The 27,173-nt window shown below is 41.8% G+C and overlaps 2 protein-coding genes across 55 annotated transcripts in view; one reads left to right on the plus strand and one right to left on the minus strand.

The window, feature by feature from the left end:
- GTF3C1 (general transcription factor IIIC subunit 1) overlaps positions 1-8,468 on the minus strand; it is a 37,850-nt gene extending 29,382 nt beyond the window's left edge. For 2 of the 5 annotated variants that reach the window (XM_086854374.1, XM_086854373.1), the window contains exons 1-8: positions 8,186-8,464; positions 6,882-7,091; positions 6,545-6,721; positions 5,317-5,460; positions 4,648-4,744; positions 4,073-4,196; positions 969-1,124; positions 198-313 (exon numbers count right to left, since the gene is read on the minus strand). In XM_086854374.1, the coding sequence (XP_086710500.1) occupies positions 198-313; positions 969-1,124; positions 4,073-4,196; positions 4,648-4,744; positions 5,317-5,460; positions 6,545-6,721; positions 6,882-7,091; positions 8,186-8,415 (1,254 nt within the window). In that variant the 5' untranslated portion in view covers positions 8,416-8,464. Of the gene's footprint in view, positions 1-197; positions 314-968; positions 1,125-4,072; positions 4,197-4,647; positions 4,745-5,316; positions 5,461-6,544; positions 6,722-6,881; positions 7,092-7,640; positions 7,780-7,822; positions 7,872-7,959 lie in introns of those variants that run through there. The other 3 variants (XM_086854375.1, XM_086854376.1, XM_086854377.1) reach the window with 3 other exon arrangements.
- Positions 8,101-27,173, plus strand: part of KATNIP (katanin interacting protein) — a 55,628-nt gene continuing 36,555 nt past the window's right edge. For 3 of the 50 annotated variants that reach the window (XM_086854392.1, XM_086854415.1, XM_086854420.1), the window contains exons 1-12: positions 8,195-8,661; positions 9,354-9,481; positions 9,888-9,963; positions 11,441-11,610; positions 16,182-16,267; positions 17,810-17,947; positions 19,939-20,203; positions 21,540-21,689; positions 23,730-23,893; positions 24,912-25,024; positions 25,430-25,520; positions 25,915-26,121. In XM_086854392.1, coding sequence (XP_086710518.1) covers positions 9,902-9,963; positions 11,441-11,610; positions 16,182-16,267; positions 17,810-17,947; positions 19,939-20,203; positions 21,540-21,689; positions 23,730-23,893; positions 24,912-25,024; positions 25,430-25,520; positions 25,915-26,121 — 1,446 coding nt within the window. In that variant the 5' untranslated portion in view covers positions 8,195-8,661; positions 9,354-9,481; positions 9,888-9,901. Of the gene's footprint in view, positions 8,781-9,353; positions 9,482-9,887; positions 9,964-11,440; positions 11,611-16,181; positions 16,268-17,809; positions 17,948-19,938; positions 20,204-21,539; positions 21,690-23,729; positions 23,894-24,911; positions 25,025-25,429; positions 25,545-25,914; positions 26,122-27,173 lie in introns of all 50 variants that reach the window. The other 47 variants (XM_086854400.1, XM_086854419.1, XM_086854424.1 and 44 more) reach the window with 30 other exon arrangements.

The following is a 27,173-nucleotide window of genomic DNA, read 5'->3' on the forward strand; positions in this document are numbered from 1 at the left end:
ATCCTTCAGTGCTCTGATTGGAGCAGATTACAATCCTAATACTGAACCCTTGCCTTACACACCTTTTATCAACTGAATTAATTATCTTTTCAACCTTACCAAGACTCTCCCACTGTCATTCTCAGATCTCTGCTGTTTCTAATGTTTGAGGGTAACAATGTTATTCCTAGAGTAATAAAAATTTCCTTCAGTCTTACCTTGACAAGTTTGTACCTCTCCAGAAGACGACAGAGCATTCTTGCTTCCAGCTTCCCCACATTCATAGCCAGGCGAAGTTCTGCCTGAGAAATACCTTTGGTTCCTCTACTTTCAACTGTTGCAGAAAGAAAAGCAACCAAAAAAAAATCTCAGAAAAATAATCAGACTGAATAATATATATATATATATATATATATATTTATATATATATATTTATATATATATATTTCTATATACATTAATATTTCCCTGAACAACAGTATATGACAGAATAGTAAATTTAAGATTCCTCACTAACTAAAGACATTTTCATAGACACATAAAATAGTCAGCCAAATACTGTCATAAACCATAATTTTACATGAAACACTGCCCAGCAGAATGCTGCATGGAGGTGACAAGCTTCAAATTAGAAGCATGGATGATTTTTTTCCCTGGCAGCTTTCCACAGTTAGATATTCATTTCTCCATTTGGAAAAGAAAAGTGATAGGAAAATAAGGAACACTGTTTGCTTCATCTTTTCTCATCCCATCACAACATCCTCTTTCTGCTGGTGGTACTGAATAGTTGCTAAGCTTCCAAGGAGGGCTAAGGGTGGCAGCACCTCCAGTCTAATCTGGACATAAAGCTCATTTTGCAATGAAAAATTGACACTTTCTGATACAAAAGCACCCAGAATGTAAAAACACCTGCAATATATACATTTCCTTTATACTTCAAGGAGTAAGGGTGGAATGGGAGAAGTCTTCAAATGTCTTTCATCACCTACTTAGCTGATAAGCCTGGGTGAGCATATCTCTCTCACAAACAATATCCACAGGTGGAACAACTTTTGTGATGATCTCTTCATCATCATCATGATAATCTTCCATTTTCTTCCGAAATTCCTTCAGCAGTTTAAGGCAACGGACCATGACATCAGTCCCTGTGAAAAATGAGTGTTAGTAACAGCTCCTAACAAAGTGCAGAGGGTGTGTACAGCTTTAAACAAATCTATTTCTCTCAGAAACATAAAGTAGCAGTGCAATGGGGAACAAATGACTAAAGAGAGCTGGGTATGTCTAGGAAAGGTTTGTTACAGATTTTCCCTTTGTATGAATCTGGCAATCAGGTGAATTTTTGAGGTGCTCCAAACCTTCACATCTGTGCCACTGCTAGGACTGTCCAGTAGGAGAAACTCACACAGCATAAATAAATAAATGGAGGGATTAAGCTGATCCACAGAATTACCCCTGGAGAACACATATTTGACTGGGAGATCACTCACTGTGTATAAGCCCATTCCTTTTTACAAGGACAGAACATGCCCACCAGACACAAGATTCTTGTAGATGATTTAATTTCATATCTTAGCATGTTCCTGTCCATCAGCTGTGCTGTGGTGACTTCTCCACACACTGGGACCTCCCAGCAAAGGGTAAAGTAGGGACAGATGGCTGCAGGAGAGATGAGATCCTGCTCTCTTCAGTGTCCTGCTGGACCACTTCACACCAGTGGTAACTCAAACTGGTTTACTGGACACTACCACCTTGGCAAGTTGCAGTGATTCAGCAGCAGCAGCCAGTTCAACCTGCAGCAGTGGAGAAAACATCTCCAGCCATCCCTGCTCCTCTGCTACAGACTGCTGTGAAAAGGCCAGGTGAAGGCTTTAGCTGGAATCACTAAGGTTTCAGGTGATGAATTTTATCTTGTGTTTATATATCTGAGCAGTTACTGACGCCCAGCTGACACAAATTTAACCCACAGTCACTTCACCACATGACTGTGCTCCAGGCCACATGATTCCATTATTCTCCCTCAAGATGAATCCTTTCTCTAGAATGCTGCTTAGGATTTAAGTGCTGGCATTTTGGTAGGGTTGCAAGCACTGTTTTTATATTCTTTGTATTTCTACAGCCCATTAATTTTCACTAGAAGCAGTATTTGAAAAAGCAAACAAAAAAAAAACTCCACAAAGAAATCTCCCAAAACAAACCAATGTCTTTGCCTTTAGCTCCTGTTGCCCAGTAATGTTTTTCTCATAGCAGATGCTCTGGCTTCATCCTCAGTGTGTCCCACATATTTCTATCTTCTTTTCTGTATAACTCCAGAGATTAGACTATCCTGATCTCTGATGAAAACCAGCTATTATTAATTCATCCTCCTTTAATACCTAGTGTTTTAAGGCATTTTTGTGGATTTTCAGCTTTTACATCTGTAAGATGGAATTATTATTCAAGTGAAAGATTCATCACAAGGCATTTTTCCCAATAAACTTAAGTAGTAAATGCAGCTGCTGTTCTGGCAATCTCTGACAGAGCACAAAACACCACTGACTTAGGGGCTACCACCAGGTTTGTAAGTGAGCTTGTATTTTCTCATCTTCTAAGTAAATACCTTAATTTGAAGTTAAATGCTTTTACTATTGCCTATGAACTGTTTTTTAGGAATGCTGTCTAATCTTTTGGAGTGTTTGCAGCTCACTGGAACACCCCTGAAAGACCTGGGTCATTTCTCTCTCAGCCACGCTTGATGCTGTACCTATTTTGGCCTCTGCTTCTCTTTGCTCAGAATACACCTTCCCTACAGACAATTTCCTTCTCCTAGATTTAAAAGATTTGAAGGAATTTGTCTTATCAAGAGCCTTAATCCAACTCCATGTAATCAGCACTCTTTTTTGTCCTCTGGAATTTTTCATGGTTCTACTGGCTCTTTCACTTGCTCCTTTAAGATCACTCCTATTCCCAAAGACTACGTAATTTGCAATGTTTAGTTCATATCAGATTTATTCTTTTTTCTCACAAACAGTTCATTATATCTCTAAAATAGACACTGTTCATCTTTCAGAACTACTTTCTTTTTAACTCTGCAAATCTGCTTCCTAGGATTTTCTGTGATTAAGGATTTGGTTTAGATTTCTATCAGGAATTGCATTAATTCAATTGGTGGTACTATCCTTCCTCATACTTTACATTATTATTTCTTGTAGTTTTTTCCCTGTGAAAGTTTTATCTGTATCTTTTTCTGTGAACTAAAAAACCCTTCAGTCTTTGAGAAACTTTCTTTTGTTCCCTTTCCTCATGCAGTTCTGCTCTTCTTTGTCTTTCCACTACATGTTTGGAAATCAGCAGCAGCTCTTGTGAACCAATTAAATTGGCATTCAAAGCTGGTTATGCATTAAACCACCCCTCAGCAGACTGTGACTTTTTTGGATAGCAGTTTTGGGCATCTCACTTACCTCAACCCTGATACCAGCTCAGCTGGTGAGAGCCAATAATGCCAAGGGTGGGGTTTGACCCCTGTACAGGCTGTTCACTTAAGAGTTGGCCTCAATGATCCTTAGAGGTTCCTTCAAACTCAGGATGTTCTGTGAATTCCAAGTGCTGTAAGACCTTGTTTCCATAATTTGACAGGAAACTTTGCAAATAAGCTTTGCATTCTCATGACTTTCAGGAAAAGTCATAAACAAGAATGGTCTGTTTTTTAACTTATTTTGTAATGAGCTTTCTTTTCAACATAAATTTTTTGTTCAACAACACTCTGCTTGTGTTGTGTTTTTGTCAAGTTCATTGACTTGTCATTTAACTTCAACCTGAAAGGTCAGCAGACTGCTTTGTAACTACTCTGCATTGGCTTGAGCAGTCTTATTTGGTCCCAAGACCACAGATTACATTGATACCCAACAAACCTTATGACACTGATTCCTTAAAAATGTGTAACAAATGCTTAATTCAAGTGGGCTGCAGCATTTTGACTTTAATAGCACATTTATCTACATAATTGCATGGACAGATTTTTTACTTACACCTCCTTTAATTTAAGATATGAATCTCATAGATAGAATGGCATCAGTGTATTCACATAAAAAGAAAGCAAAACCACTGTTCCAGTCACCTTTCTTTGTCTTGTAGGGTCCTCCATTGGGGTTTATATCTTGCAAGGGGACAGACACGACCTTGGCCAGGCCAGCATTCATCATGTACTGATAGAGACGTTTGAAGGTTCTCTCACAAAGGCCCTGATACAAAGAGAAATGCCAAAAGTCACTGAAGCCCAAAAGCTTCACCTGCTGCTGAGTGGTATCAAAGGCATTCATACCACCTGTTCTTATAACATAGTATCTTGGGCTAGGATATTCATGAGAAACTTTTAGTGCAGAACCTGAGATGTTCCTGAGTGTCTTGTATCCCTCCAGCTCTGCCATCCACACAAAGAGCAGCAGTGGAAAAGTAAGAACTGCATGATGACCTCTATTGACAAAACGTTTTTGTGGCTGTAGTTGGAACAGAATTGCTTCCCTGTGACAAACACCAACAGCAGCTCAATCTGGTATGTTTTTAGGATCCATCTTTTGATATCCTAGCCCAGAATTTTGTGCAACTTTAGAAGCAGGTAGTATGAATGAGAGCCTTTGATACTTGGCATCTAGATTCCACTGAGTGAGAATCTGAAAGAGTAATTCATCTCACCAATTCTTCCCTCAAGTTTCTTAATGTATCCATCTGGTTTGAACGAGCACTTAGCATACTTGAGAGCTTCTCCATCAGAATATCGTATTTGCTCCTCCTAACCAAAAAAGAGAATTATTTTACATGTAAGTATGCATATAACTTCATAAACACAAGCTGTAGCTCTAGAAACTGTCAGTCTCTAGAGAAAGTATGCTAAGTGTTCTCAGATTGGTTCTTGAATTCTAGTTTTCATCTCCTCCTGTGAACAGCACATGAGATAATTTGTCTCTAAGAAAAGAGCTCAATGAGGAAACAATGACTAAGCCCAAGCTGTTACTTCACTGGCAACGCACAGAAGCACAAGTTCTAATCATAAACAAGATAGGAAAATGAAACAAAAAATCTACTAGAAATGTGTTTAAATGAAAACAGTAAAAATTAACAGAATGATTAGTGCTACAAAAAGAAGAGTTATGTTTATGTAGGCAAGTGACAGGCACTAGAAGAACCTATTGCTTAAAGCTCCAAGACTTAAAAAGCTCCAAGTTTTAGTGTCTGACATTTGGAAGAGGAGTTAATAAATTGGAAAACGTCAATTCCAAAAAACTTTGATGGTTCTGTGACAACAGAACAATCCCTCATCACAGTAAAAGGTCAAAGTGTACCCAGGAGACCCTTAAACCATACCTATCAACATGGAAGCGAGTCAGGAGCAGCAGAATCGAGTGCTGCTGTGCTCCACTCGGCAGTCGGATGACGTGGGACTGCATCGTTATCAGACCACTTCTGTCCAACACTCTCCTGTGATAATGAAGCTTTCCAGCATCCACTCTAAAGAAAAGATGGCAAGATATCTCTAGGAATAGGAATTTCTGCAAACAAAATTGAATTATCCAGCACCCAGAACACTTTACCTATGTTACCTATGGCCTTAGTGACACATGCTAATTTTCAAAGTTACTCAAAACCCAAAGTCAGGAAGTGCCACAATAAAGAAAACCTGTGAAATTTTTTTTCATAGTTAATCCAATTAAACAGAGAAATACCTCTGATTTTCACCTAGAGCCTTTAGGCACAGAGTGTCTTGACATGGTTTGATGAGGGGGTTGAATCAGCATTGTATCTCCATGCCCTCTTTTTCCATCCTCTCTTTCTAACTTGTGGCTATGCTGCAGTCACTGCCCTCCTTGGAACAACTCTGGGATTCATTTCCCTTCTTGATGAGCTGGCTTGGGCCACCAAACTGACAGAAAATCATCCATAAAAGCTTTCCCCTCTGTCCCTGTCATCTTAGTTACCTACAAGAGCACCCTAAGCAGCAAAAAAACAGTGCCAGGTGGTGTGCAAGCTACAACCCATTCATGTCCTAAAAGCAGTGAATCCTTAGAGCAATACTGATATTCTCCAGAACTTCAGGACACATCCAGAAGTTCTCCAAGAAGGTTTGTAATGCTTCTCCATCAGCAAGATACAGGGCCTAGCTTGGGAGCTGGTAACTCAGGCTCCCACTCAGTAGGGGAGATGTCACACAGAGAAATGATGTGGGCAAAAGGTGGCCATCCAATAATCCCTTCAGAACTTGGTAAGATATTTAGATAGCAATTTAGAAAATGAAATTAAAAACATTTTTCCATCCCAAATTTGAAGAAAAAATTATCTAGAAAAAGCAAGAAGTTCCACAAATTAGAAACCTGTGTATTGACCCACCAGACAGGTTTTTGGGTCTCTGAGAAAATATCAGGAAGGACAATAAACTCAAGGATGAGACCAATACAGTGGTACCAAACAGGCTCCCAGAACCAAGCACTCCTGGTAGTAAGAATGAAACACTACAGTACAGATGAGAGATCAAATATTCACAGGAATACTTAAAAACAACCTTGGACTTAATTCCCAGAGCAAGACACAAACTTACTTGAAAGCCCCAGTGTGAAGGTCCCTCTGAAGCTCCCCCTGCCACCGAGCTCGGCCCAAACGCTCCAGAATGCAGTAGGAAAAGTCAGGAAGTTTCAAGTCAGGGTCCCCCTCCCAGCCTATTAAAGCTCTGTAGCGCTGCTCTTGGGAAGCAACAATGACTAATTTCTCTCCCCATCTAAGAAACAGAAGGAAAAGTAATGTATTGTTACTGGCTCCATAAAAACAGACAGATCAATCCCTTTCCACAAACACCATTGTTGATATAATTTGTACAAACTGAGTAAGAAGTAAATTTTAAAACTTTGAAGTATTTTAATGCCAAGGATTTCACTCACTTTTCAACAGCTTCTTTGTAAGTGTAACAAGGCTGCAAATCCTTCTTCCTTATTTGATCAGTGATATCTACTCTCTCTTTAAAATACTGGCAGGAACCTTGTATGCCATCTTTGTTGTCCAAAATCATGTGGATAGGATAAATATCATCTGAAGAAACAGGATCTCTTTTGGATTCCAATATTCCTGTTTCAAGGTCAATTTCTTCATATCTGAAATAAAAGCCAAGAGCCAGTATTTAACTAAGGAAGGAGAAATACAAGATTGTCACGAACAACACTGATACCTCTAGGAAGTTTCTTGGAAAAATGAAACTCTTTTGAAACCTCCAAACTGGAAAAATACGAAGAGCAGAGCTGCACTCCTCAAGCATGACCAAACTTTTTTAGCATGGAGAGTGCAGGAAGGAGATGCATCATTTAATCTTTGAAAACTCAAAGATATGGTGGGAATAAGAAAAGTAGTGGGAATAAGAGAATCATATAGTTCACAGGTAAGGAAAATGACAGGTACATTCACCCTGCTGTCCAGGACAAAAATTCTGCCTGTACCTAAGTAGCAAGCAGTCATTTGACTGGAAATCAAACCAGGACTGATATACAGATCTTCTAAATCATAGTATAATCAAAATTGGAAGAGAGCATTAAGATTATCCAGCCATCCACCAGCACTACCACTGTGACCCCTAAACCCCATCACCCAGCGCCGGATCTTAAACACCTCCAGGCATGGTGCCTTCACCACCTCCCTGGGCAACCTACTCCAATGCCTGACGCCCTGAACAGTGAAAATTATTTTTATAATGCCTGAACAGCAGCTCAGAGCCACCCTGGGCCCCGCCTGCTGTCACCGGCTACCCAAGCGCTGCTGCAGCAAAGCCTGGGCGAGAAGGGGCAGCCCCTCAGCCGGGCCGGGTTTAGCCGGCAATGTGCCCCGGGCTCACCCCTCAGCCGGGCCGGGTTTAGCCCGCAATGGGCCCCGGGCTCAGCCCCTCAGCCGGGCCGGGTTTAGCCGACAATGTGCCCCGGCTCAGCCCCTCAGCCGGGCCGGGTTTAGCCCGCAATGTGCCCCGGGCTCAGCCCCTCAGCCGGGCCGGGTTTAGCCCGCAATGGGCCCCGGGCTCAGCCCCTCAGCCGGGCCGGGTTTAGCCCGCAATGGGCCCCGGGCTCAGCCCCTCAGCCGGGCCGGGTTTAGCCCGGTAATTGGGCCGAGTTTAGCCCAGTGACCAAGCCCACGTTTAGCCCAGCAACCAGGCCCGGCTTCTCCGGCGGCAAGGCCCCGGGGCCGCCGCGCTCGCTGCCCTCACCGGTCGTGCAGGCGGAGCGGCGGGCGCGGCCGGGGCAGGAGGTAGAAGCGCACGTCGGGCTGGGCGCTGAGCGCGGCCCAGAGCAGCTGGTGCGTGTCGGGCTCCAGCGGCAGCGGGAAGGGCGGCGAGCGGACGGTCAGGCGGTGCCAGAGCGCGGCCACGGTGATGCCGTCCAGCCCCTCCAGGGCCACCTCGTCCAGCAGCACCCACAGCGGCTCCATGGCCTCCATCCCCGCCGCCGCTTCCGGGCCCGCGGCGCGCAGGAACTGACGGCGGCACAGGCGCGACCGTCGCCAGGGAAACCGAGCAACAGGCCCGGCCGGGGCCGAGTCTGCCCGGGGCCGAGTCTGCCCGGGGCCGAGTCTGCCCGGGGCCGAGTCTGCCTAAGGTCCGTGTCTGGGGATTCTGCCCCGGGATCTGCGGCCGTCCGGGGCCTCGTTCCCCGGTCCGTACGGGTTCGGAAGCTCTGTCCCGGGGTCAGTGTCCGTCCCGGGTCCGTGTTCATCTGAGCGCTCTGTCCGGGGTTATTGTCCTCTGGGGACTCTGTCCGGGCTCTCTGTCCTGGGGCCGTGTCCGTCCTGGGGCTCTGTTCGAGGTCAGTGTCCGCCCAGTGCCCCTCTCTGGTGCCTCTATCCCGGCTCCGTGTCCATCTGGGGCTGTGTCATTCTGGGGCTGTGTCCGTGGGTCTGTCCCGGCTCCGTGTCCATCTGGGGCTGTGTCCATCTGGGGCTGTGTCCGTGGGTCTGTCCCGGCTCCGTGTCCATCTGGGGCTGTGTCCAGGGCTCTATCCCGGCTCCGTGTCCATCTGGGGCTGTGTCCGGGGGTCTGTCCCGGCTCCGTGTCCATCTGGGGCTGTGTCCGTGGGTCTGTCCCGGCTCCGTGTCCATCTGGGGCTGTGTCCGGGGCTCTGTCCCGGCTCCGTGTCCATCTGGGGCTGTGTCCGGGGGTCTGTCCCGGCTCCGTGTCCATCTGGGGCTGTGTCCGTGGGTCTGTCCCGGCTCCGTGTCCATCTGGGGCTGTGTCCGGGGCTCTGTCCCGGCTCCGTGTCCATCTGTGGGCAGAGCCGAGGCGGGGCCGGGCCCCAGCCGTGCCTCGGGCTGTGTCCGGGCTGTGTCCGAGCTGCCCTGCGCTCGGTGAGACACAACACGCGGTGCTCTCTTTGGTACAGAGCTCAACGAAACGTGCTGGTGGCACATCTCAACTTCTGAAAGTGCAAGAGCACACCCCGGCACACCTTGCGGCAGCGGTGTGGTGAGGATTGCTGGAAAAATTCAGGTTTCCTGAATGGCAAGCCAGGTAAAATCTTCAATTAAACACTTCAGATATATACAGCAGTGAATAAGGTGTAGGATGAACTGACCTAACGAGTGGTAGCAGCTCAGAGAATTCCTTCCACAGCTCTTCTGCTGTGCCCCAGGGCTGTCTTGCTTGCCAGGTCTGGCATTATAAACTTGTTATAGCATATGACTTCTACTTTTAGATTTTTTTGGTTCTTCAGTAGATTGTGAAGGGTTCTGAAAATAAGTAAAACAATTGCTGTTTCCTCTGTTCTTTCAGGAGCTTTATTTACAGCCCTGACAGCTTTATGCATGGTTGAAGGAGGAATGTTTTTCAGTTTATAGCCTTCTCATCTATTGAGGGTGCAAAACCAGTGGTACTCTGTAATAAATCATTCAGTGTGACCATTATATTCTCATTTCAGGTATATGTTAAGACATGGTGACTGACTTTGATGAAAAACATGACGAATATTTAATATCCCTTCAGCAGAGAAACCGGTAAGATTTGCATTTGTTACCACTTTGGGTATGAAATATTTGTTGTATCAAATATCAGCAGCTGTGATGCAAAATCTGACTTGCTGTGCCTTAAAACATTCAGGTGTTCTCTCTTCTTCCCTTTGTTTTCTAAAAGTTCTTATTTGTAAATGAGATCACAATGTTTCCTCAGCATTTAACATATAAATACATTATTAAAATAGTTACTTTTTCCACAGCTGACAGAAAGATTTTTGTTTATAGAGCAAGAGGTTGTAGATTCAGAAGTAACTGGCAGCTCACGCTGTGTGAGGCTGTAGTTATGAGGCACAGTTGTTATGTTGTCAGAAATACAGAAAAGTGGGAAATAAGGGCAGCCAGGTTGCCTTTGCAAACTCCAGTGTTTCTCAGACAAGTTTCAAACATTTATTTTCCTCTTTGTTCATGTGCTCCTGTCATTATACCGTGGACAGATGAACTTCATAGCTTAATTTAGAGGAGTCTACAGAACTTTCTTGCTGGATTCCTTCCTTTAACACAAGTCATAAGATTTCTAATCAAATTCTATAGCAAATTTGGTAAAAAGACCTTGAAGGCCACAATTATGTTAAAAGACCAGACAATTTTTGTGACCACATGTTTCTTTCCTATACAGTACCCTAAAGCAGTTTTAGAAAAAGATAAAAACAGTTTATTTAATGATTAAACCAACTTGCATCCTTTTGGTATCAGAGCTCTAATTCTGACTGCTGGGGATGTGCTCTTGGGAAAAGGTGGCTGGTGTCACAACACAGACATGTGGTGGACTTTGGCTTGTGGATTGACCCATCCTGGAGTCTGAGGGAAACCAGGTGGTGCAGGGGAATGCACAAATTGTCACCCACATGATCCCAACCTTCTGGCCTGCATGTCACCTCACCAAAGGAATTAGCATGGTTTGGGTATAATCCATGGTGAAAGGAGAGAAGATGAGAGTTGGAAGAGGGAGTGCAGCTGCTTCACTGAAACTGAGCCCATGGAAGGGCATTATTTTGATTATTTTAACCAGCATTTAAATTTCTGGTATCTCTAACTGCAGTATTGGCTGGGGGCTTTCCACCTCCAGTTTCAAGCCACAAATAATCTTTTTTTTATTCTTGAAAAGAGGCCAACAGTTTTTAAGCTTTTTGAAATTCTAACTGAAATTCTTTAAAATTCTTAAGAGGAAAGGTTAAATATGCAAAATACAAAATGGAAGAAAGAATGTGAAATAAGAAATAACACGGGAAAAATACCAGAAAGGAAAAGCTTGGTCAAACTTCATCTGTCATCTGTGTGTGGGTGCTCATACAGACATTACAGAACAGGAACAGACCCTGGGAGATGTATTCTGAAAGGGTTCCTTGAACTGGGAAGGTATTTTTCAGCTTTGTGACATGGTGTGTTGTTGTATTTATTGCTGATCTGACCATCTGTGTATGCACTGTGCAAGGATGAATTATTGGCCTTTCTCCTTCAGGCTGCAGGAACGGTTAAAAAGAAAAGACCCTGTGCAAATCAAACTGGAGCAGTTGGAAAAAGGATTTTCTTCATATGTGAATGGAGCTAACTCTGAGCTGAGAAAGCACCGCAGGAAAATCATCCCACACAGCTCCCTGAGAAACAGGGCCAAAGCCACCAGGACAAAGGGTGAGTGCCAGAGCTGTAACTCAGTCAGAGAGGTCACTGTCATCCAGGGACACCAGGCACCACTGGAGCCTGGTGGGATGAAATTCCATGGAAATTGGATTGCTTAAGCTGGTTGTGTGTAAGGAATAGTCTCTGCAACATCCCATCAATTTTTCACTCAATCCCTTTTTAATTCCAACATTTAACTTCCCTGCCTCTTCATTTGTTAAACAGCTCTAACTAAAAGTAGAAGATTAGAAATGTATACAAATTGTCAGGGGAAAATAATGGTCTACCTTTGACACGTAACACCATAAGAGGATTTAAGATCTGATGGACTTCAGTGTTATCCAAATCTGGTGTCCTGAGGACAAATGACATTTGATGACATAGGCTGTAATCAAATTATACCCAGTAATAGCTTCATTAAGCTCATAAATTATGTTTAAGCCATAATAGTTGTCTTAAAAGGGTAGCTAATCTTTATTTAAATATTTGAAGTAAAGAAAATTGACTGTTTTTTCCCAGTGATTATCTGGCTTTATGGAAAAATGAGTATTTTGTTTCTAATTTCAGTCTGTCTGTCATTGAGAGCAGTGTAGTGACAGGAATAATTTTGCATGCATGAAAGTATAAAATATGAGCTTACTGGCCTTCTAATCTATTTAGCATAATGAAAAGAAAGTTGATTTTACTAAATCCCTGTGTAAAGCAGTTTACCAGCCTTAGTCAGTTATGTTCACACTTGCTACAACCTATCTCAGAGTGGTTTTTAATGTGTGATAGCCTGCTTAAGCTTCATTTTCTCCTAAAAATGAAGACAAAGAGTTAAAAGAGTTACCTCGTATGATAATTTATTGATTGAAAGTATATTAATCTCAGCTATAGTGGAAATTAACTTTTCCTTCATTAACTGTTCCAACCATGTCTCTAACTTCATTTCCTTAATTTGTCTTCCTGCTACACTGGGCACATAGTACTTGTTTGGAGGCTTAGGTATATTCAGCTTGTATAATTTCCTGCAGGTTATGGGATGGTGATGAGGAATCAGCTTGTCACCTGGCTCCACTGTTCTCTGTGAGAGTGAAACCTTGTGTGTAATGATGTAAAAATCGTCCTGTTCTTGGATACTGGGGAATGGTGGAAATTGGGTGCTCTGTCACACAGGACTGATACATCTTCAGGTAGCTAAAGAGGGTGTAAATCAATGTCTTGGACTTTATGCTCCAAAAATTGTGAAGGGATATTGTGGCAGCAGTCCTAGTAGAACTCTGTCAGGAGAAATTTCCTCCTAAAGTTCTGCTGTGCAGTTGTCATGTCTCAGCTTAACTAAAATTCTTTATTTCTATGGTCCCTTAAAGCCATTTGCTTCAGCCAAGGTAGAATACATGTCCTAGGGATCTCTGAAGACTCCAGTTGCAGTCTCTGCTCCTTCCCTCAACTCCATCAATCAGACTGTAGCACCAGCTCTGCAGAAGATAACTCAGTGTTTTGCTGTTTCTTAACTCTCCAGTAGTGTTGTTTTAAACACATGAAGCTGCAGTGAAAGATACCAAGTGCACCATCATCTCGTCATTTTTCCTCTTCCATTTGGTTTTGCCACCAGAGTTCAGAATGGGAGTCATGCTGGTCTGTATGAGCTTCTTACCTGGGGGTTCTACCTTGGCAATTTTGTGGTCTCTTTCATTTCTACGCATTTCTTCTCAATGATTGAATATGATTTTACTTACAGGAATGATTCCTAGCTGAGATACAGCACTGAGTTTTCTTCCCTATCCATCTCCCATAAGAGTTATTGCATCATTTATTACTTCTAAAGCATCCATCTATAGGATTAGTCTTCACTGAAAAATTAGGAATGGGTGGTACTTAATAATCCAGAACAGGCATAAATCCCTCTTTTTGGTTCCTGAAAGTGTCATCATAAATCTGTTTGTCAGGACTGTTTTCTTTGTGTTCCCTAGAAGTAATTACTGATAATAGTGATTGATAAAGTTTTTATGCATAGGATTGGCAATGAATTAAAATAAATGATGGGTTGGAGGGTAGTGAAGCTGGGCTCTAGGTGTGCTGACATTTCTTTGGGTCTATAACCCACACATGGTTTCACAACTCTGCTTGTTGTTCCAGTGAATATCTGTGTGGTCACAAATGTGGCTTGAGGGTAGTGTGGTCCAAGACTATCCTAATCCTAATCCAAGAGTTTGCTTGGATTAGGATTAATATTTTGAGGATGTACTTCTCAGTCCTTGCCTAGTCAAACAGTTACTGACAGCTCAAATCTCTGAGGGAATGACACCAGTGGAGCTGTTCTGTGTACCCAAACAGGTACTGGTTGGTATTCACATCCCATCCATCCCATGGGAGGGATATTTTTGTTCCAAAGTAATGTTTGTTGCACAGATGACTTGCTTAGCTGCATCAACCTCTGCCTGGGATTTCAATTACTGTTTTTCCTGACTTAGAGAGACCTGGTCACATGAGTCCATCACTAAATAGAGTCATGGACTCGCAGAACTGGGAGGGACCTTAAAGCTCATCTTGTTCCACCTCCTGCCATGGGCAGGGACACCTTCCACTATCCCAGGCTGCTCCAAGCCCCATCCAGCCTGTCCTTGGACAATTTGATGCCCCACGTGCCAGGGCCTCATCACCCTCACAAGGAACAATTTTTTTCTAATATCCAATCAAACCCTGCTCTCTGTCAGTGTGAAGCCATTCTCTCTTGTCCTGTCACTCCATGACTTGTAAAGGGTCTCTTCAGACACTCAAACAGTTCTGAGGATAAATTACTCTGCAGTGGTAGCAGGAGTCCTACCATCTCCCCCTTTCCTACTTACATTTGAAGCACACTTGAGGGGCTTCTGGGCAGCTGCTTTGAAGAGATGGATTCTCAGAGAGTGCAAGGGAAAGGTGCTTCCAGTTCTCTCCCAAAGCAGTGACTGAATCCAGCCATGCTTCTCACAGTGTCAGCTCAGGACAGTTCACCCTCAGTGCCAGCACAGCCAGTGCAGCAGAGCAATCAGCACCAATGCTGACTGAAAGGATTTCTGGTGTTCCTTGGGAATAGCCTACTGGAGTAGCAAGAGCTCTGGTTGGAAGGGCTTTTTCTCTTCCTTGGAGCAGTCCACTCCTTTTCCCCTCTGTGTTTACTCCTGTTTTGGGCCTCTAAAATGGAGAGATACTTTGTTCTGGGGCATCAGAGCAACATCCTGTAATGCTGTGATCACTGCAAATGGACATAAGCAAACACTGTTCCCCCAGGATGCTCCTACCCTGGGCCTGTTCCCTCCTGTCTGCTTGGACCAGCTTTTGTGCAGTCTCCTAGTGAACCAGACTGCCCAAAGGCCTATAATTAAAGGAATCTTTTATGTTTTCCCACAGTCAAAACTTGCCATATCTATTCTCTGAACAGTTCACTGCACAGGTGCATGTAGGGTTGTCCAACCCCCAAAAAAGAAAATATGGCATTGAGAGCTGTAGTGAGCAACCTGATTTAATTCAAAAGTAAGCCCTGCTTTGAGTGGAGAGCTGGACTTGGTGACCCCCAGAGGTTCCTTCCAAATGAAATCTTTCTGTGATTCTATGACCTTTGTAGGACAATAGCTTCTTTTATTGGTAGTGCCAGTTCCTGCAGCCTTAGGGTGACCATTAAATTATGGGTTTAAGAAAAAAGGTTTTGCATCAGCTGTTTTTCTCCTCTGAGAAGAAATGGAAGCTGTAAATCTGTCTTGGCCATAGGAAATGAGATGCCTTTATTTAGGATGCTACTGAGAGTGTTGGTGATGCCTTTGTTCCATTGAGGACGGTGATGTCACCTGCAAGTTGTTTGTCTCCTCTCAATCAAAGCATCTTCTCAGAAATCCATTGCTTCACTCTAAGTTGGGGCCATTTCCAGCACAGAGACCCTTAGTTCTCCTTGACCATACAGAGATTTTTTGCAGAAGTTCCTGAACCAGCTCTTCCTTGCCTTAGAAATGAAGGATAATGGTTGTTTGTACATTTATACATGAAGAATCCTTCTCTGCACAGTATGTTAAATACCCAACACATTGTGTTTAATTTGCCAATACCTTCTGTTTCCTTAATTTTGAGAGTAAATACACAATTCCTTTGTAAGCCCAGCATATTACCTGTTGTTCATCAGAACCCTGTCTGTCAGTCTGCCTTTGGTAGTTTGGTTCTGGGCTCAGCTGGCTTCCTCAGGCAGGTTACTTTCTACCCAGCTGGGGGTCAGAATGATGTGTACATTCTGTTCTAGAAAGTATTTCTATATTTTCATATCAAGAAAGGTGGGGTTTCCCCTGCTGTTAAGCTATTGTGTCTTAAAAGAATTTATTCTCTTAAAAACACTTTATGATAACTGTCCCTGAAGAGGTTCAAAACTCCTGCTGTTAGAATTGGCCAGGTTCTGATATAGGATGTCTTTACAGCTGTTGATTCCATTCATGTGTCAGATTTACTCTTCTGTCCTCAGCTGGGGGGAGAACAAAAAACCATAAACTCACGAACAAAGGTGTCTGTTTGTTGTCTAATATCGTATTTCTGCTTTTTCTCTTCTGTCTCCTAATCTTTGTGTGTCTCTACTGAAGAAGCAGCCGAGCTAGAAGAGAGTGGGCTGCCAGAACACAGCTCTCAGACTGCCCCAAACAAGATACAACGCAGGAATTGGCTTCAGGTATGGGGCAGGTGGAAGAAACTGGGCTTTGAACTAATTCTTAGGTTGCAAATAACTTTTTTAGGTTGCAAGTGGTACAGAGTGGGCAGCTGGGATTCTCTGAGTGGCTTGGATACTGACAGCATGAAATACTAACCTGCCCACATTTGTGTCTGCTTGGAAGCCTGAAGAGGCAAATCTCATTGAAAAGGTTTGGTTTCAGTGACATTCATCTCAGAAACTTTTGTAGCCTGGACATGAGTGGCTCAATGTGTCCTCCAGCAGAATAGCTGCTGTTGGATGGCTCTGATGGCACCCTAGGGAATTTATCTTGTGCAAAGGACAGAGAAACTAATTTTGGAGAGACATTCTTGCTGCCTGTTCCTGCTGTTTTCCACCCTGCAACAGGATTGAGGGACAAAGAAATGTAATTTGCATAATTTGAGTCATAATTTGTGATAAATTATTGTAGATCATAAGGGAGGGAAATGCATATAAATAAAAATATCGCATCTATAAGAAATTTGGAGCCATCAGCTCCACAGTTGTTGGTTCACCAGAGAAATCTCACAAGAGAAACCTATTTTCCTTTGGCCTAAAGAGGGATCTGAGTTAACCTGTCAAGGACTTAATTAAAAGAATAAATGTGAATTCAGAACAATGGAGACATGTCACCCAAGTAATTACACTACTTGATTAGCCATTGGGCTGCCTGTGTGTCCAGCCTGTGCTTGAGTGATGGGATCAGAGGTCTTTGGCACTGTGGATCAAGTGTTTGTGCTATGCAGGTTTTCTTTTCTTTCAGAAAATACTGCACATTCAAGCTTTAAGGCTGCATTACTTTGTTTACCACCCTTACTGCTTAGTTGAATTCATTTTCTCAGCTTCCATTATGGCCTGTCAGGACTTCTTTGCTGAATTTGCCAGATGTGTGGCTCTGTACTAAAACCTGGTTGCTACTTGGGACTAGCTTAGGATGATTCCTTAAGACTTTTATCCAGTTGCATGGGAGGATAGGAGTTATTATATTCTTATGAACAACTAGAATTATTTAGCTAAAGAAAAGTGCAACCACAGACTGGGAAGGAGGTTGTGTTTCCTTTCCCAGTGATTTTCAATGGGGATTTTTTGGATAACTGGAGGAGCCAACAATTCCTGGCCAAACCTGTCAGACTTGGGCTGTGCAAAGGGATGCTGTGAGGGGGAAAGATAGGCTCACTGAAAGAATTCACCCAGGTTGTCTTAGGATATTCCCTCTGGGACATCTCTGCCCCTGGCACTTAGAAAATGCTAGAGGAGTGTAGGAACAACAGAGAGCAAGGTTTAATATCACTGCCCACTCTGGGCACAGCAGCAGCAGCAGCAGGTGGGGAGTTTGACCAGGGCTGTTAAATATAACTCAGGAGCCCAAAGCTGAGCTCAGGGAGGACAGAAACCTTCTGTGGAACAGAGGGGAAAAGCAGTATTTGATCATGCTATTGTTATATGAAATGTGATGGTTACTCTTTTTGTACTGCTGATAGACAGAAGAAATTGAATTTCTTTGAACACTTCTTTTGACAGAAAACTGTGGCAATTAAAACAGAAGGAGGAGGTAAACTCTACATTAAACCATCTCTGGAGTACTCTGATGATTTTGAATCATATGAAAGCTTGAATGTGGAGAGCAGCAGTGATGATGATGTCGGTCCTCTCTCCCAGGTACAATTGGCAATTGCTTTCTGTTGTTCATGGCAGTGTGATTTGAAATGTGATCGTGCCCAGGTGTCAACCTTGGCTGGAGCACCCAAACCCAGTCTATAGTGGTGTCTTCATCAGAGAATTTTGCTTTGATGAGATGTCACAAAAAGAAAGAAAAAAATGTAAAGTTTCTTGGAAAAAATCAAGTCTCAAATCAGCAACACTACAAAATATTAAACTTTATTTTTAGGAGGTGGGATACTGTCTCTGTTGGGTTGAATTGAGGTATTTCCTGCAAGGAGCCTCATTCAATTCACTTAATGGTTGCCTAAGTGAACATCACTCCTGGGTGTCAGGTTAGAGAAAGCTGAAAAAACAGCTTTTTGTGCCTTTAGGTTGGTCTTTAAATAATGATGCTAAAATTGTTGCATGTCATTGTTTTACCTAACAAAAATCAGACTATTTGAAAATGTTATAATCAATGCAGTTGCTTTGCATCAAGGGTTGTTGTTATATTGACTGTGCAGCCTTCCATTTGATCACTAATTGCAGTTTGTTCTAGCACACTTCACAAATGTGAAAGAAAATGAATCAATGAACAAAAATTTATGAATGTTTTTCTGCCTAACCAATTAATGACATAAATAAAGCTTTTCTGGGTAGTGGAGTAGCATCTATATATGAAACTGTTTACAGATCTTACCACTGATATCAGACAAAATTCCCAAACATATTTTCCTAGCTTGCATCTTTCTCTCGTCCCTGTATTGCTCTTGCATTGATGATTATTTTTTGCTCTACAAGCTGGTAACTTGTTTACTCTGGTGGATATTTATATATTTTCTAAATATTCTTTAATAGGAAGCTCATAATTTTAAAAGAACCCCTCACTTTTCTTTTTATTCAAGATGGAAATAATTTTGATTTTTGCTGGGGCTATAATGTGTTTTTTTGAATGTCTTGTTACAATGCAGATGCAGAGGTTTCAAAGGAAAAGAAAGCTTGTGCAATTTCCTGTCAAAGAGCTGGAAATATTAGTTTTGACTGTCATAAAGACATGCTCGATATCAAGGCTCAGGTTGCTTATAAACCCTCTTTTGAACCTGACTTTGTCTGCTCTTTGTAATATATTTCTGTCAACATGGATTTCCTAACAAGTGTAATCTGTAGCAGCTTGAAACTTTCATTGCAAACTGAATATAGACTGTCACAGTTCATTTGTACCTAAGGTAGCTTCAGGTTTTCATTTTATACAGTTTGCTTACCTATGTTTATCTCAAAACTCTAATACCAAGGACAAAAAAAAAGCATTTAAGAGATGCAAGGTCTTTTCCTTTTGCATTCATAAAAGCCCACAGCTCCTGCATCATCTGTGCTGTTTGTGGTGTGTGATGAGAGAGGCAGGGAAGTTTTTTCTACAGTAAATTTCAAAATAGGTTATTTTTTGCATAAAATCCTGTTACAGTGTGTCCACTTCAAAAAACTCAAACTGGGAGCTTAGCCCATTAGACCCCAGCTCTTTTTCTGCTGGTTTTTGAAGTACAGATGTGTACAAGGCAGGACTATTATCATCTATCATGTGCTTAAAAAGGAGTTGCTGCTACATGAGCTTGACAGTCTTGTGAAGGCATTTGGAAATTTTGGATTGCAGATACTCTTCAAATAGCAAGGCACAACTGTGAGACTGCACAAATATATGCCTCTGCTCTCCCCCTTACTTGCTTTTTTGTAACTTATTCCTAAAAATTGGTTTTGCACATAAAAACTCCTTGGCCTACAGAATGTTCCTGCTGGTTACTGATGAGAAGGAGCACAGGAGTTGTAGGATGACTTTTCTTTACAAGCCCTCATCAAAAGAGGCCAGACATGACATAGGAATGGGAATATTTTTAGCTGCATCACAGCTCCGAGTTCATCAGATTCTTCTTTCTCCTGGGGAGGAAGAGGCAGCCACTCTGGTTTATTTTAAAATACAAGTTTGAGCTTTTCTGACAGATGTGTTTATATTGTAGCAGAAATTGAGAAGCAGCTTGCAGCACAGTGTGGAAGAGGAGAGGATGGAAGAAGACTCCCTTAGTGATGATTATGATTCTGTTGAAGAGGATGTGTTTTTAGAACCATCTTCCACTGAGGAAGCAATTACAGGCTTTGAAGGCCTTCAGTTGGATAGCAGTGGGGCACTGCAGAAGGAAGGTTCTGAACCTCAGGATGCTGGGAGACGCTCTGGCCTTGATTCTGGTGCCCCAACCGTGCTGGAGCTCAGCCAGGATCAAAGCAGTAAGTCTGTGTCTTCCATGCTACTACAGTGCTACAATAATCATTCTTTGAGGGAATTATTTTTAAGGTTGATCATTAAGAGTTATTCCATACCCTCCTAAATTCTCTTGCTCTTCAGCAAAGCTGTTGTTTTCATCTTCTGATTTGGGACACTTGCATCCTCTTGTACTTCATTAAGAATTTTTTTGGCTAATCCAAAGATACAGACCTGGTTACTGCACCTGCATTGCCAAATCTCTCTAGACACTTGAACTAAGATTGTCTCAGACTGTCTGTGAGATTTATCAAGAAATTTTCATGGTTTTAGATATATTTTTGAACTGTTTTTGCAGTAATTCAGGCAGCCAAATCTTCCCAGTCTCAATTTTATTTCACATCCTGGGTTCTGGCTGTTTGTCCCAGTGTGTGCTCTTCATCCCTGTAACTGACATGAGCCACTTCTTTTTGTCTCTTTCTGTCTCCTTTGGAGACCTCAGTGTCCAAGACCACAACCAATCATCAGGTCTCAAAGATTATTTAGCAAAGGGTGGAGAGTTCAGACAGAAACCAGACCTACACTTACTTTCAGTATTTCTCAAAATTCCCTCCCTACTCATTTCCGGTAGAGTAATTGGTTTTGGTTTTTTTGGTTTTGTTATTTTACTATTTCCTTTTCTTTCCTTTTCCTAATCTATAGTTAATTGCAGAAATTCAGAGGAACAATATTGCAATAAATTAAATAGAGGAGTGTTCCTTTCATTATCATAGATGTGAGTGGAGTGTGAATGGGGAGAGGAGCAGAAAATGAGACCGGAGCAAGGGATGGAAGTGTAGTGAGAACAAAATCACTGGGAGAGTGCAGGACTTTTTGTCCAGAGAGAAATTTAAGAGGTGTGATGGAAATAATAGAGGCATTAATAATTCCCAAATCAAAAAGTGAAGAAGTGCTTATATGAGCTATTCTAGGCAATCCTCTCCCCCTCTGAAACTTCTAAACAAGACATTTGCATCTAAGAATTTTCTTTGGTATAATTGTGTTCACAAATGGCTTGGGACTTCTTTTTTATTTTTGCTTTTCTTGACAGTAATGCAGGTAAATATCTGTCAGAGATGAGATATCCTGGTACATTATAATACTATTTTTATTTTGTTTCACTGAGCGAGTGCCAGCCATCCATATGTGCTTCTACATCAATAGAACAGTGTCAGTGAAAGGGAGGGAAATCATCACTTTCAACTATGCCAACATAATTAAAGTGGTAAAACTTTAGCATTCAAAATCCAATCATTTTTCCTGGGCTGGCTGCTTCCACCTAACTTTAAAGTTTTTTACTTCTGTTTGCTTTTTATCTTGCAGAAGTGAAGCCAGTTCGAGTTCTCTCAGCCAAAAGAAAGGACAGTGCTGAAGTGTACATTCCTGTCAAACCAGTCACGCTGAAAAATAAAGGCACTCGGCCACTCTCTGCTGAGTTCTTGCACCAGGACAGACATAAAACAATTTGTTCTAGTAAGAAATAAGAATATATGATGTCAATAAGGAGAGTTTTCGTGCTTTTCCCCCCTCTGGCTCAGATGCAATTTCAGCACACATCTGTCATTATGTGATTCTTTTAGCTGTCACTGCCCTTTTTTTGTTTTTAAATGGGATTTTCTGTGCTTTTGTTGTTGTTTTTAACACCTCAAATGTTCTGACTTCAGTGAAATTGTGATAAAGTATTAAAGCCTGTATACTTTAATTTTCTGCCACATCTTTACCATCTTCCTTCCCTTTTTGCTTCCACAGCACAAGTCTTGCTCTCTCCCTTTCAGTCCTTGCTCTGTTTCCCACTTCCCTCATGGAGGTTGATTCCCTGTGGTGGTATTAATGGACAGGTGTGTTCTCCCAGTCAGCAGCTGATGTTTGGTGGAAGAGTTTAACACAACAGATTTGTAGCAATACAAAATGCAGAGTTCTCTACCACAATAAAGGCACAGTTTTACACTTCATGACAAAAGAGCCCTGTGGCTGCTTGGGACTGTACTTGAATTACACCTTGAGCACTGAGATCAGTCTGCAGTGTTGGGTAGATATAACAGTATCTAGGACCATACTGGAAAATATTTTTCTTGGACTGGAGAACATAATTTGAAGCCACTGCTTCTTATTCTAAAAATCTGCTGCTAAGGTGTGGTCTTCAGCTGGGGAAAAGCCTCAACAAAACACAGCAAACCCCAAATGTAGGGGCTGAAGTTGTGACTGCAGTTCAGTGCAGTCCTTAACAAGTCTGATCAGCTTGAGTTTTGAAAGGTCTGAGGCGAAGTTTTCAGACCTGCCATACATACTCTGTAGTCAGGCTGCTCTTTAGAAAAAAGCCAGAATCCAGATGTGTCCCAAGAAAGCACTAAGGCCAGTGGTTTTGAAAAGGCAAATAATTAGTTTCTTAATTAGCAGAAAACCAAGCAGAGAAAAAGAAGTTAATTCTTTTTGGCTTCAGAATAAATCCCTTTTGTAGCTTCTGAGACCCTCACCCACCATCTGTTGGAGCAGATGTTGCTTTGACTTCCCAGAGATGTGTGCAGCATTTTCTCAGGTTATAGTAGTGCTGTTTGGAGCTGTTTCTGTCCAACTACTGTGATAAAGCCCAAATTAATTTCATTTCAGGGGGATGGTACAGTACAGAAGAATAAGCAGGTCTTTATTCTATCCCTGTTTTTGCAGAGATGGCTGATGGTTGTTTAAAGTTTTCATGGGTGTATGTGCAAAGAATGAATGCACACAAATCTCAGCTCAGTTTGAACTTCTTGTCTTTTCAAGGTGGACTTCATGTTATTTGCTCTGTGCTCTCCTCCCTGCAGCATTGAGAGCTCTCTGGCACTTCAGTATTTCCCCTCACTCTAAATGTCTGTACAACTTAAGTCTCTTCTCTTCCCTTGACTTTTAAAGCCCTGAGATATAACCACTGTGCTTCTCTTTTAGTCCAATCTCACATCATCTGTTGTTAAATTTGATTTCCTTTCTTTCAAACCTGTTTCTAGGCTGTGATGTTTCTGTTTCTCCATGAAGTTTGGGAAGATTGGGATTCGTGTGGGCATTGTGATGACTGCTTAAGTGATAAGGTCATTTCTTTTGCCTTGTAAATAGCAACTCCTAACTCCCCTTATTTTGCTAGAAGTCTCTGGGGATTCCTCCAAAATAGCTGAACACCCCAATTACAAATTCCTGCTGTGCTTAAATTATATATACTTCTTTTTAATGGACTATTACAAGGCATTTCCACTAAATACCAGAACAAAGCAATCTAAAAGCATAAAAATTATGTTTCTCATTTGTTGGTTTTCCTCTTCTTACGATCCTGTTTTAACTGTTGCCTAAAGAAGATGTGACTTGGTATCTTAACATAAAACCAAAGTGGGGGAATTCAGCTTCATTTGGGCTGGTTATAGACTGCTTGCAAAGCCCCATGTCAGTAACTGAATGGGAAGTTTCAGATGTTGGAATGTTCCATACTTGTATGTCCTGAACAAATGAGTATTTCTTCCTTTTTTTTTTTTTTTTTTTTGGTTCCAGAGCCCTTAAGTCGACCGGAAACATCCCTTTCACTAACCAGGAAGAGTATTTGTGAGAAGGATCCAGACTTCTCTGTTTCAGCTGTTGTTCAAGCAGTACAGATTGAAAATGAATTCTTGCAGGGAGATCTGCAAGGGCAAGCAGTTGCCACAAACCCCCAAGAGGTATGGCAAAAAAAATAAAGCTGTTTGTTCAAGTAGCAAAACCCCGATGAGTTACAATCTCTTACACATTAGGATTGTGTATGAATGAATGGTGATGCCTTCTAAGTGTAATTCTATTTGTTTTATTCTTCCAAAGGGTTGTTTCCTTTAATCTGCTTCCTCAGGTTGGCATCCCACAGCTCCCTCTTGATTACAGGGATCACTGAGCAACTGATAGACCAGCCATATGATGTGTCTATACAGTCAGATGCACAGCTGCAGGCCCACTTGAGCCATTTGCATCCTGCAAGCTTTTGAAGCAAGGCAATGTGTGATTTCCATCCCAATAAATCCTGCCTTCCTCCAGGATTTTCTAATATGGGCACTGCTTCCTGTTTGTGCATGCTCTGCTTTGGAACAGAGCTGTACACTGCTAGATCTCACTGAGGACAAGCTGGGGAGGGTTTTCTGCCCCAATGTGTGTTCATTTCTTACCTCCAAAGACCATCTTTAAAAACTCATAAGCAAGGAGATCAACAAAAATCAACAAAAAAGTTGAGTAGAGTCAGAGAAAGAGCCCATAGCATTATAAGATTGCAGCACTTTTCCTCTGTTTTCTCTTATGTATCTTACTGATACCTCTTTATTTAAAAAATATTTTTTTAATGCTAATAGCACTGAAGGGTTTGAGGATTTTTAAAGACTTTATGATTTTGGAGGAGAAAGTCTAGTAGACCTGTGCCAAAGCTTTGGTCAACCCTGAGTCCTACCAAATGTACACAATGAGATTTTATGTATCTATACGTGTGTGTATATTTTCTAGTACTCAGCCTTTGCTTCTATGTTTTCTTCCACATGGAAGATCAAGCTCCAAGTTCATCTTTTTCATTCCAAATCAAGACCAATTCCATTAAATGTGCTTTAACTTTGTATAGAGTTACAGATTAGCTGGGCCTGAACTCTTCTTCCAGAGATGCAAATTGATGCTGTTTTGGTGTGACCAATCTGAATGAAACATGTTCATCTTTTTCTTTCTTAGAAAACATCTTCTGTTCCATCTATTCTTTCTGCAAAGACTGAACCTCCAGAAAAACGCCAGACAAGGACTACAGTTACCAGAACTGTGGAGAGATTCTGCCCTTTTGGAAGCAGGTATATATTTTTATGTATTTGCTTTAGGATAACTTCCTTTTCTGAAGAGAGATTTTTTAGAATGCCACCATTCTAATTGCTACACCTGAGACAAGTGCAAGTAGCAAATCAGCCAGTGCAGCCTTGGGCCACTTTCTGTGGAGCAGGATCTGCCAACATCTCACTTTATTTTCTTCAGATCACCTCTGCATTCTCTTCTCCCACTGCCTCAGAATCAGCTGGGAACTGGAGCCCAGCTTTTTAACCAAACTCTGCGTATCTAAGGTGGAATGCTGCAAAAGTTGTCATTCAGTGCGTGGGTACATTTTCCTGTGGGGCTCATCCTATCATCTCTTCACCTTTGCACCAACTATTTCTTAAAAATGCAGGAATGATGAGGAAATAACCCAGAACATGTTGTTTCAGACAAAAGAAGAGATCCCTGAAAGGCTTTGTGGAGCGTGGGAGCCATTCTGTCTGTGACAGTGACAGGTCCCTGGCTGGTGGCAAAGCTGGAGTAAATTCCAAGTGGAGAAAGAAGGTTTGTGCATATGTTCACCATAATTGGTGCTTCCCAGTGTTATTGATACAAAAGTACATTGAATGAGCTGTGTCCCTCAGTTCTGCCCTACATCAGGTAATAAATCCATGGCAAGGTAAGAAAAGACAATTTCTCACTGTTCATCAGAATGACAAAGGAATCAGACAAAGAACATAGTTAGTTCCCTTCTCTTAAGGCTTTTTAAGAGCAGTATTGGTGTAACCCTGAATGATTGATTGAATGTCATCCAAATAGCCTTGACTTTGCAATCTTTTTGCTTCTGACCCATCCGTTTTGCAGTCTGAACAATTTTGTTTCACATTTTATTGGCTGGTCACTGATGTTTTTACCATATTTCATTTTGGTCCAGGTGACAGCCAGTAGGGAAGTACATGATCCCATTTATGTGACTATGGAACTTCTTTCCAACTGGGGGAATCCAGCAAACGTGGGCCTGAGCCAGGTGGAATTCTTTGATTTGCACAATGAGAGGATCTTTGTGTCTCCTCATGATGTGGACATTCGAAATGCTGACAACGCAGGGGATCTGTGCTGCCTGGTCAATAAGAACTTAAAGGTAAGACAGCTTAGTCCTGGATGTTAAAATCTCTCATTATAATACTCCTATAATACTCTATCTCCAGGTTTTTTGTTCAGAAACATTTTGAACCTGACTGAATAACAACTATCTGAGAATTAAAAAAAAACCCCTACAAATATTGCTTCTTATTAACAAATCCAGCTCTCCTGTTCAAGAAGTTGCTATTCAGTTACAACTTTGTTTTAGAACTGAAATAATCCTTGTGATCTCAAGGTACAGGAGCTTCACTGCTAATTTTTTTCAGATGGATAATACAAATTTAAGTAAATTTATAATGAAAATGTGCCTGTTTTCTCTTGTTCCCTTGTTATCTTTTTACCTAGGGAAGAATTACAGAAAAATAAGACTGTGTAGATAGTTTTGAACAAGAGATTAGGAAAAATATATGGCAGGTAAAAGTCTTTCATGGCTCTTGTGTGAGATAGTTGAGGATGAGGATGATAGTTGTGTGAGATGAGGAGATATGAAATGCTCCCATACTAATGACAATGGGCAAAAGATAGTGACAGGTGTGAAAGAATTAGCAAATGTCCACAGCCTTTCATACAGCCATAGTTTCATTTGTGCTGCACATTCACTCTGTGCCATTTTTCATGGGCCTTCAGAGCAAGGATTCTAGTAAAAAATTAGTATGATTTTAGTGGATGAGGATACTGAAGGAAGTCTATTAAAAACGTAAATTACAGCTCATTTCATGCTAATGGTGCTTTTCTGCTCACAAGGTAGATAAGATTTGGAACAGGACAAATATGGAGTATTTTGAAATTTAGTTGAAACTCCTTATGGAGTGTCATTTCCAGACAAATATTTTTACCTGAAGCATCTTCCTTACTGTCTCCTGAAAACTGTAGTTTGGATCTCATGAATACCCATTCTCTTTTTTAGGCTGTTCTGGCTGGCAGGTGTCACTCAGTAGTAGTAGTGGTAGTAGTAGCAGTTGTAGTAGTAACTCTCAGACTCTAGAGATATTTGAAAATAATATAGTAATACATTCATTAAGCCATTATGAACCTGTTACTCTCAGTATT

The sequence above is a fragment of the Cyanistes caeruleus genome, chromosome 17 (assembly GCF_971803275.1).
Source record: "Cyanistes caeruleus chromosome 17, bCyaCae1.hap1.1, whole genome shotgun sequence".
Classification (NCBI taxonomy): Eukaryota; Metazoa; Chordata; class Aves; order Passeriformes; family Paridae; genus Cyanistes; species Cyanistes caeruleus.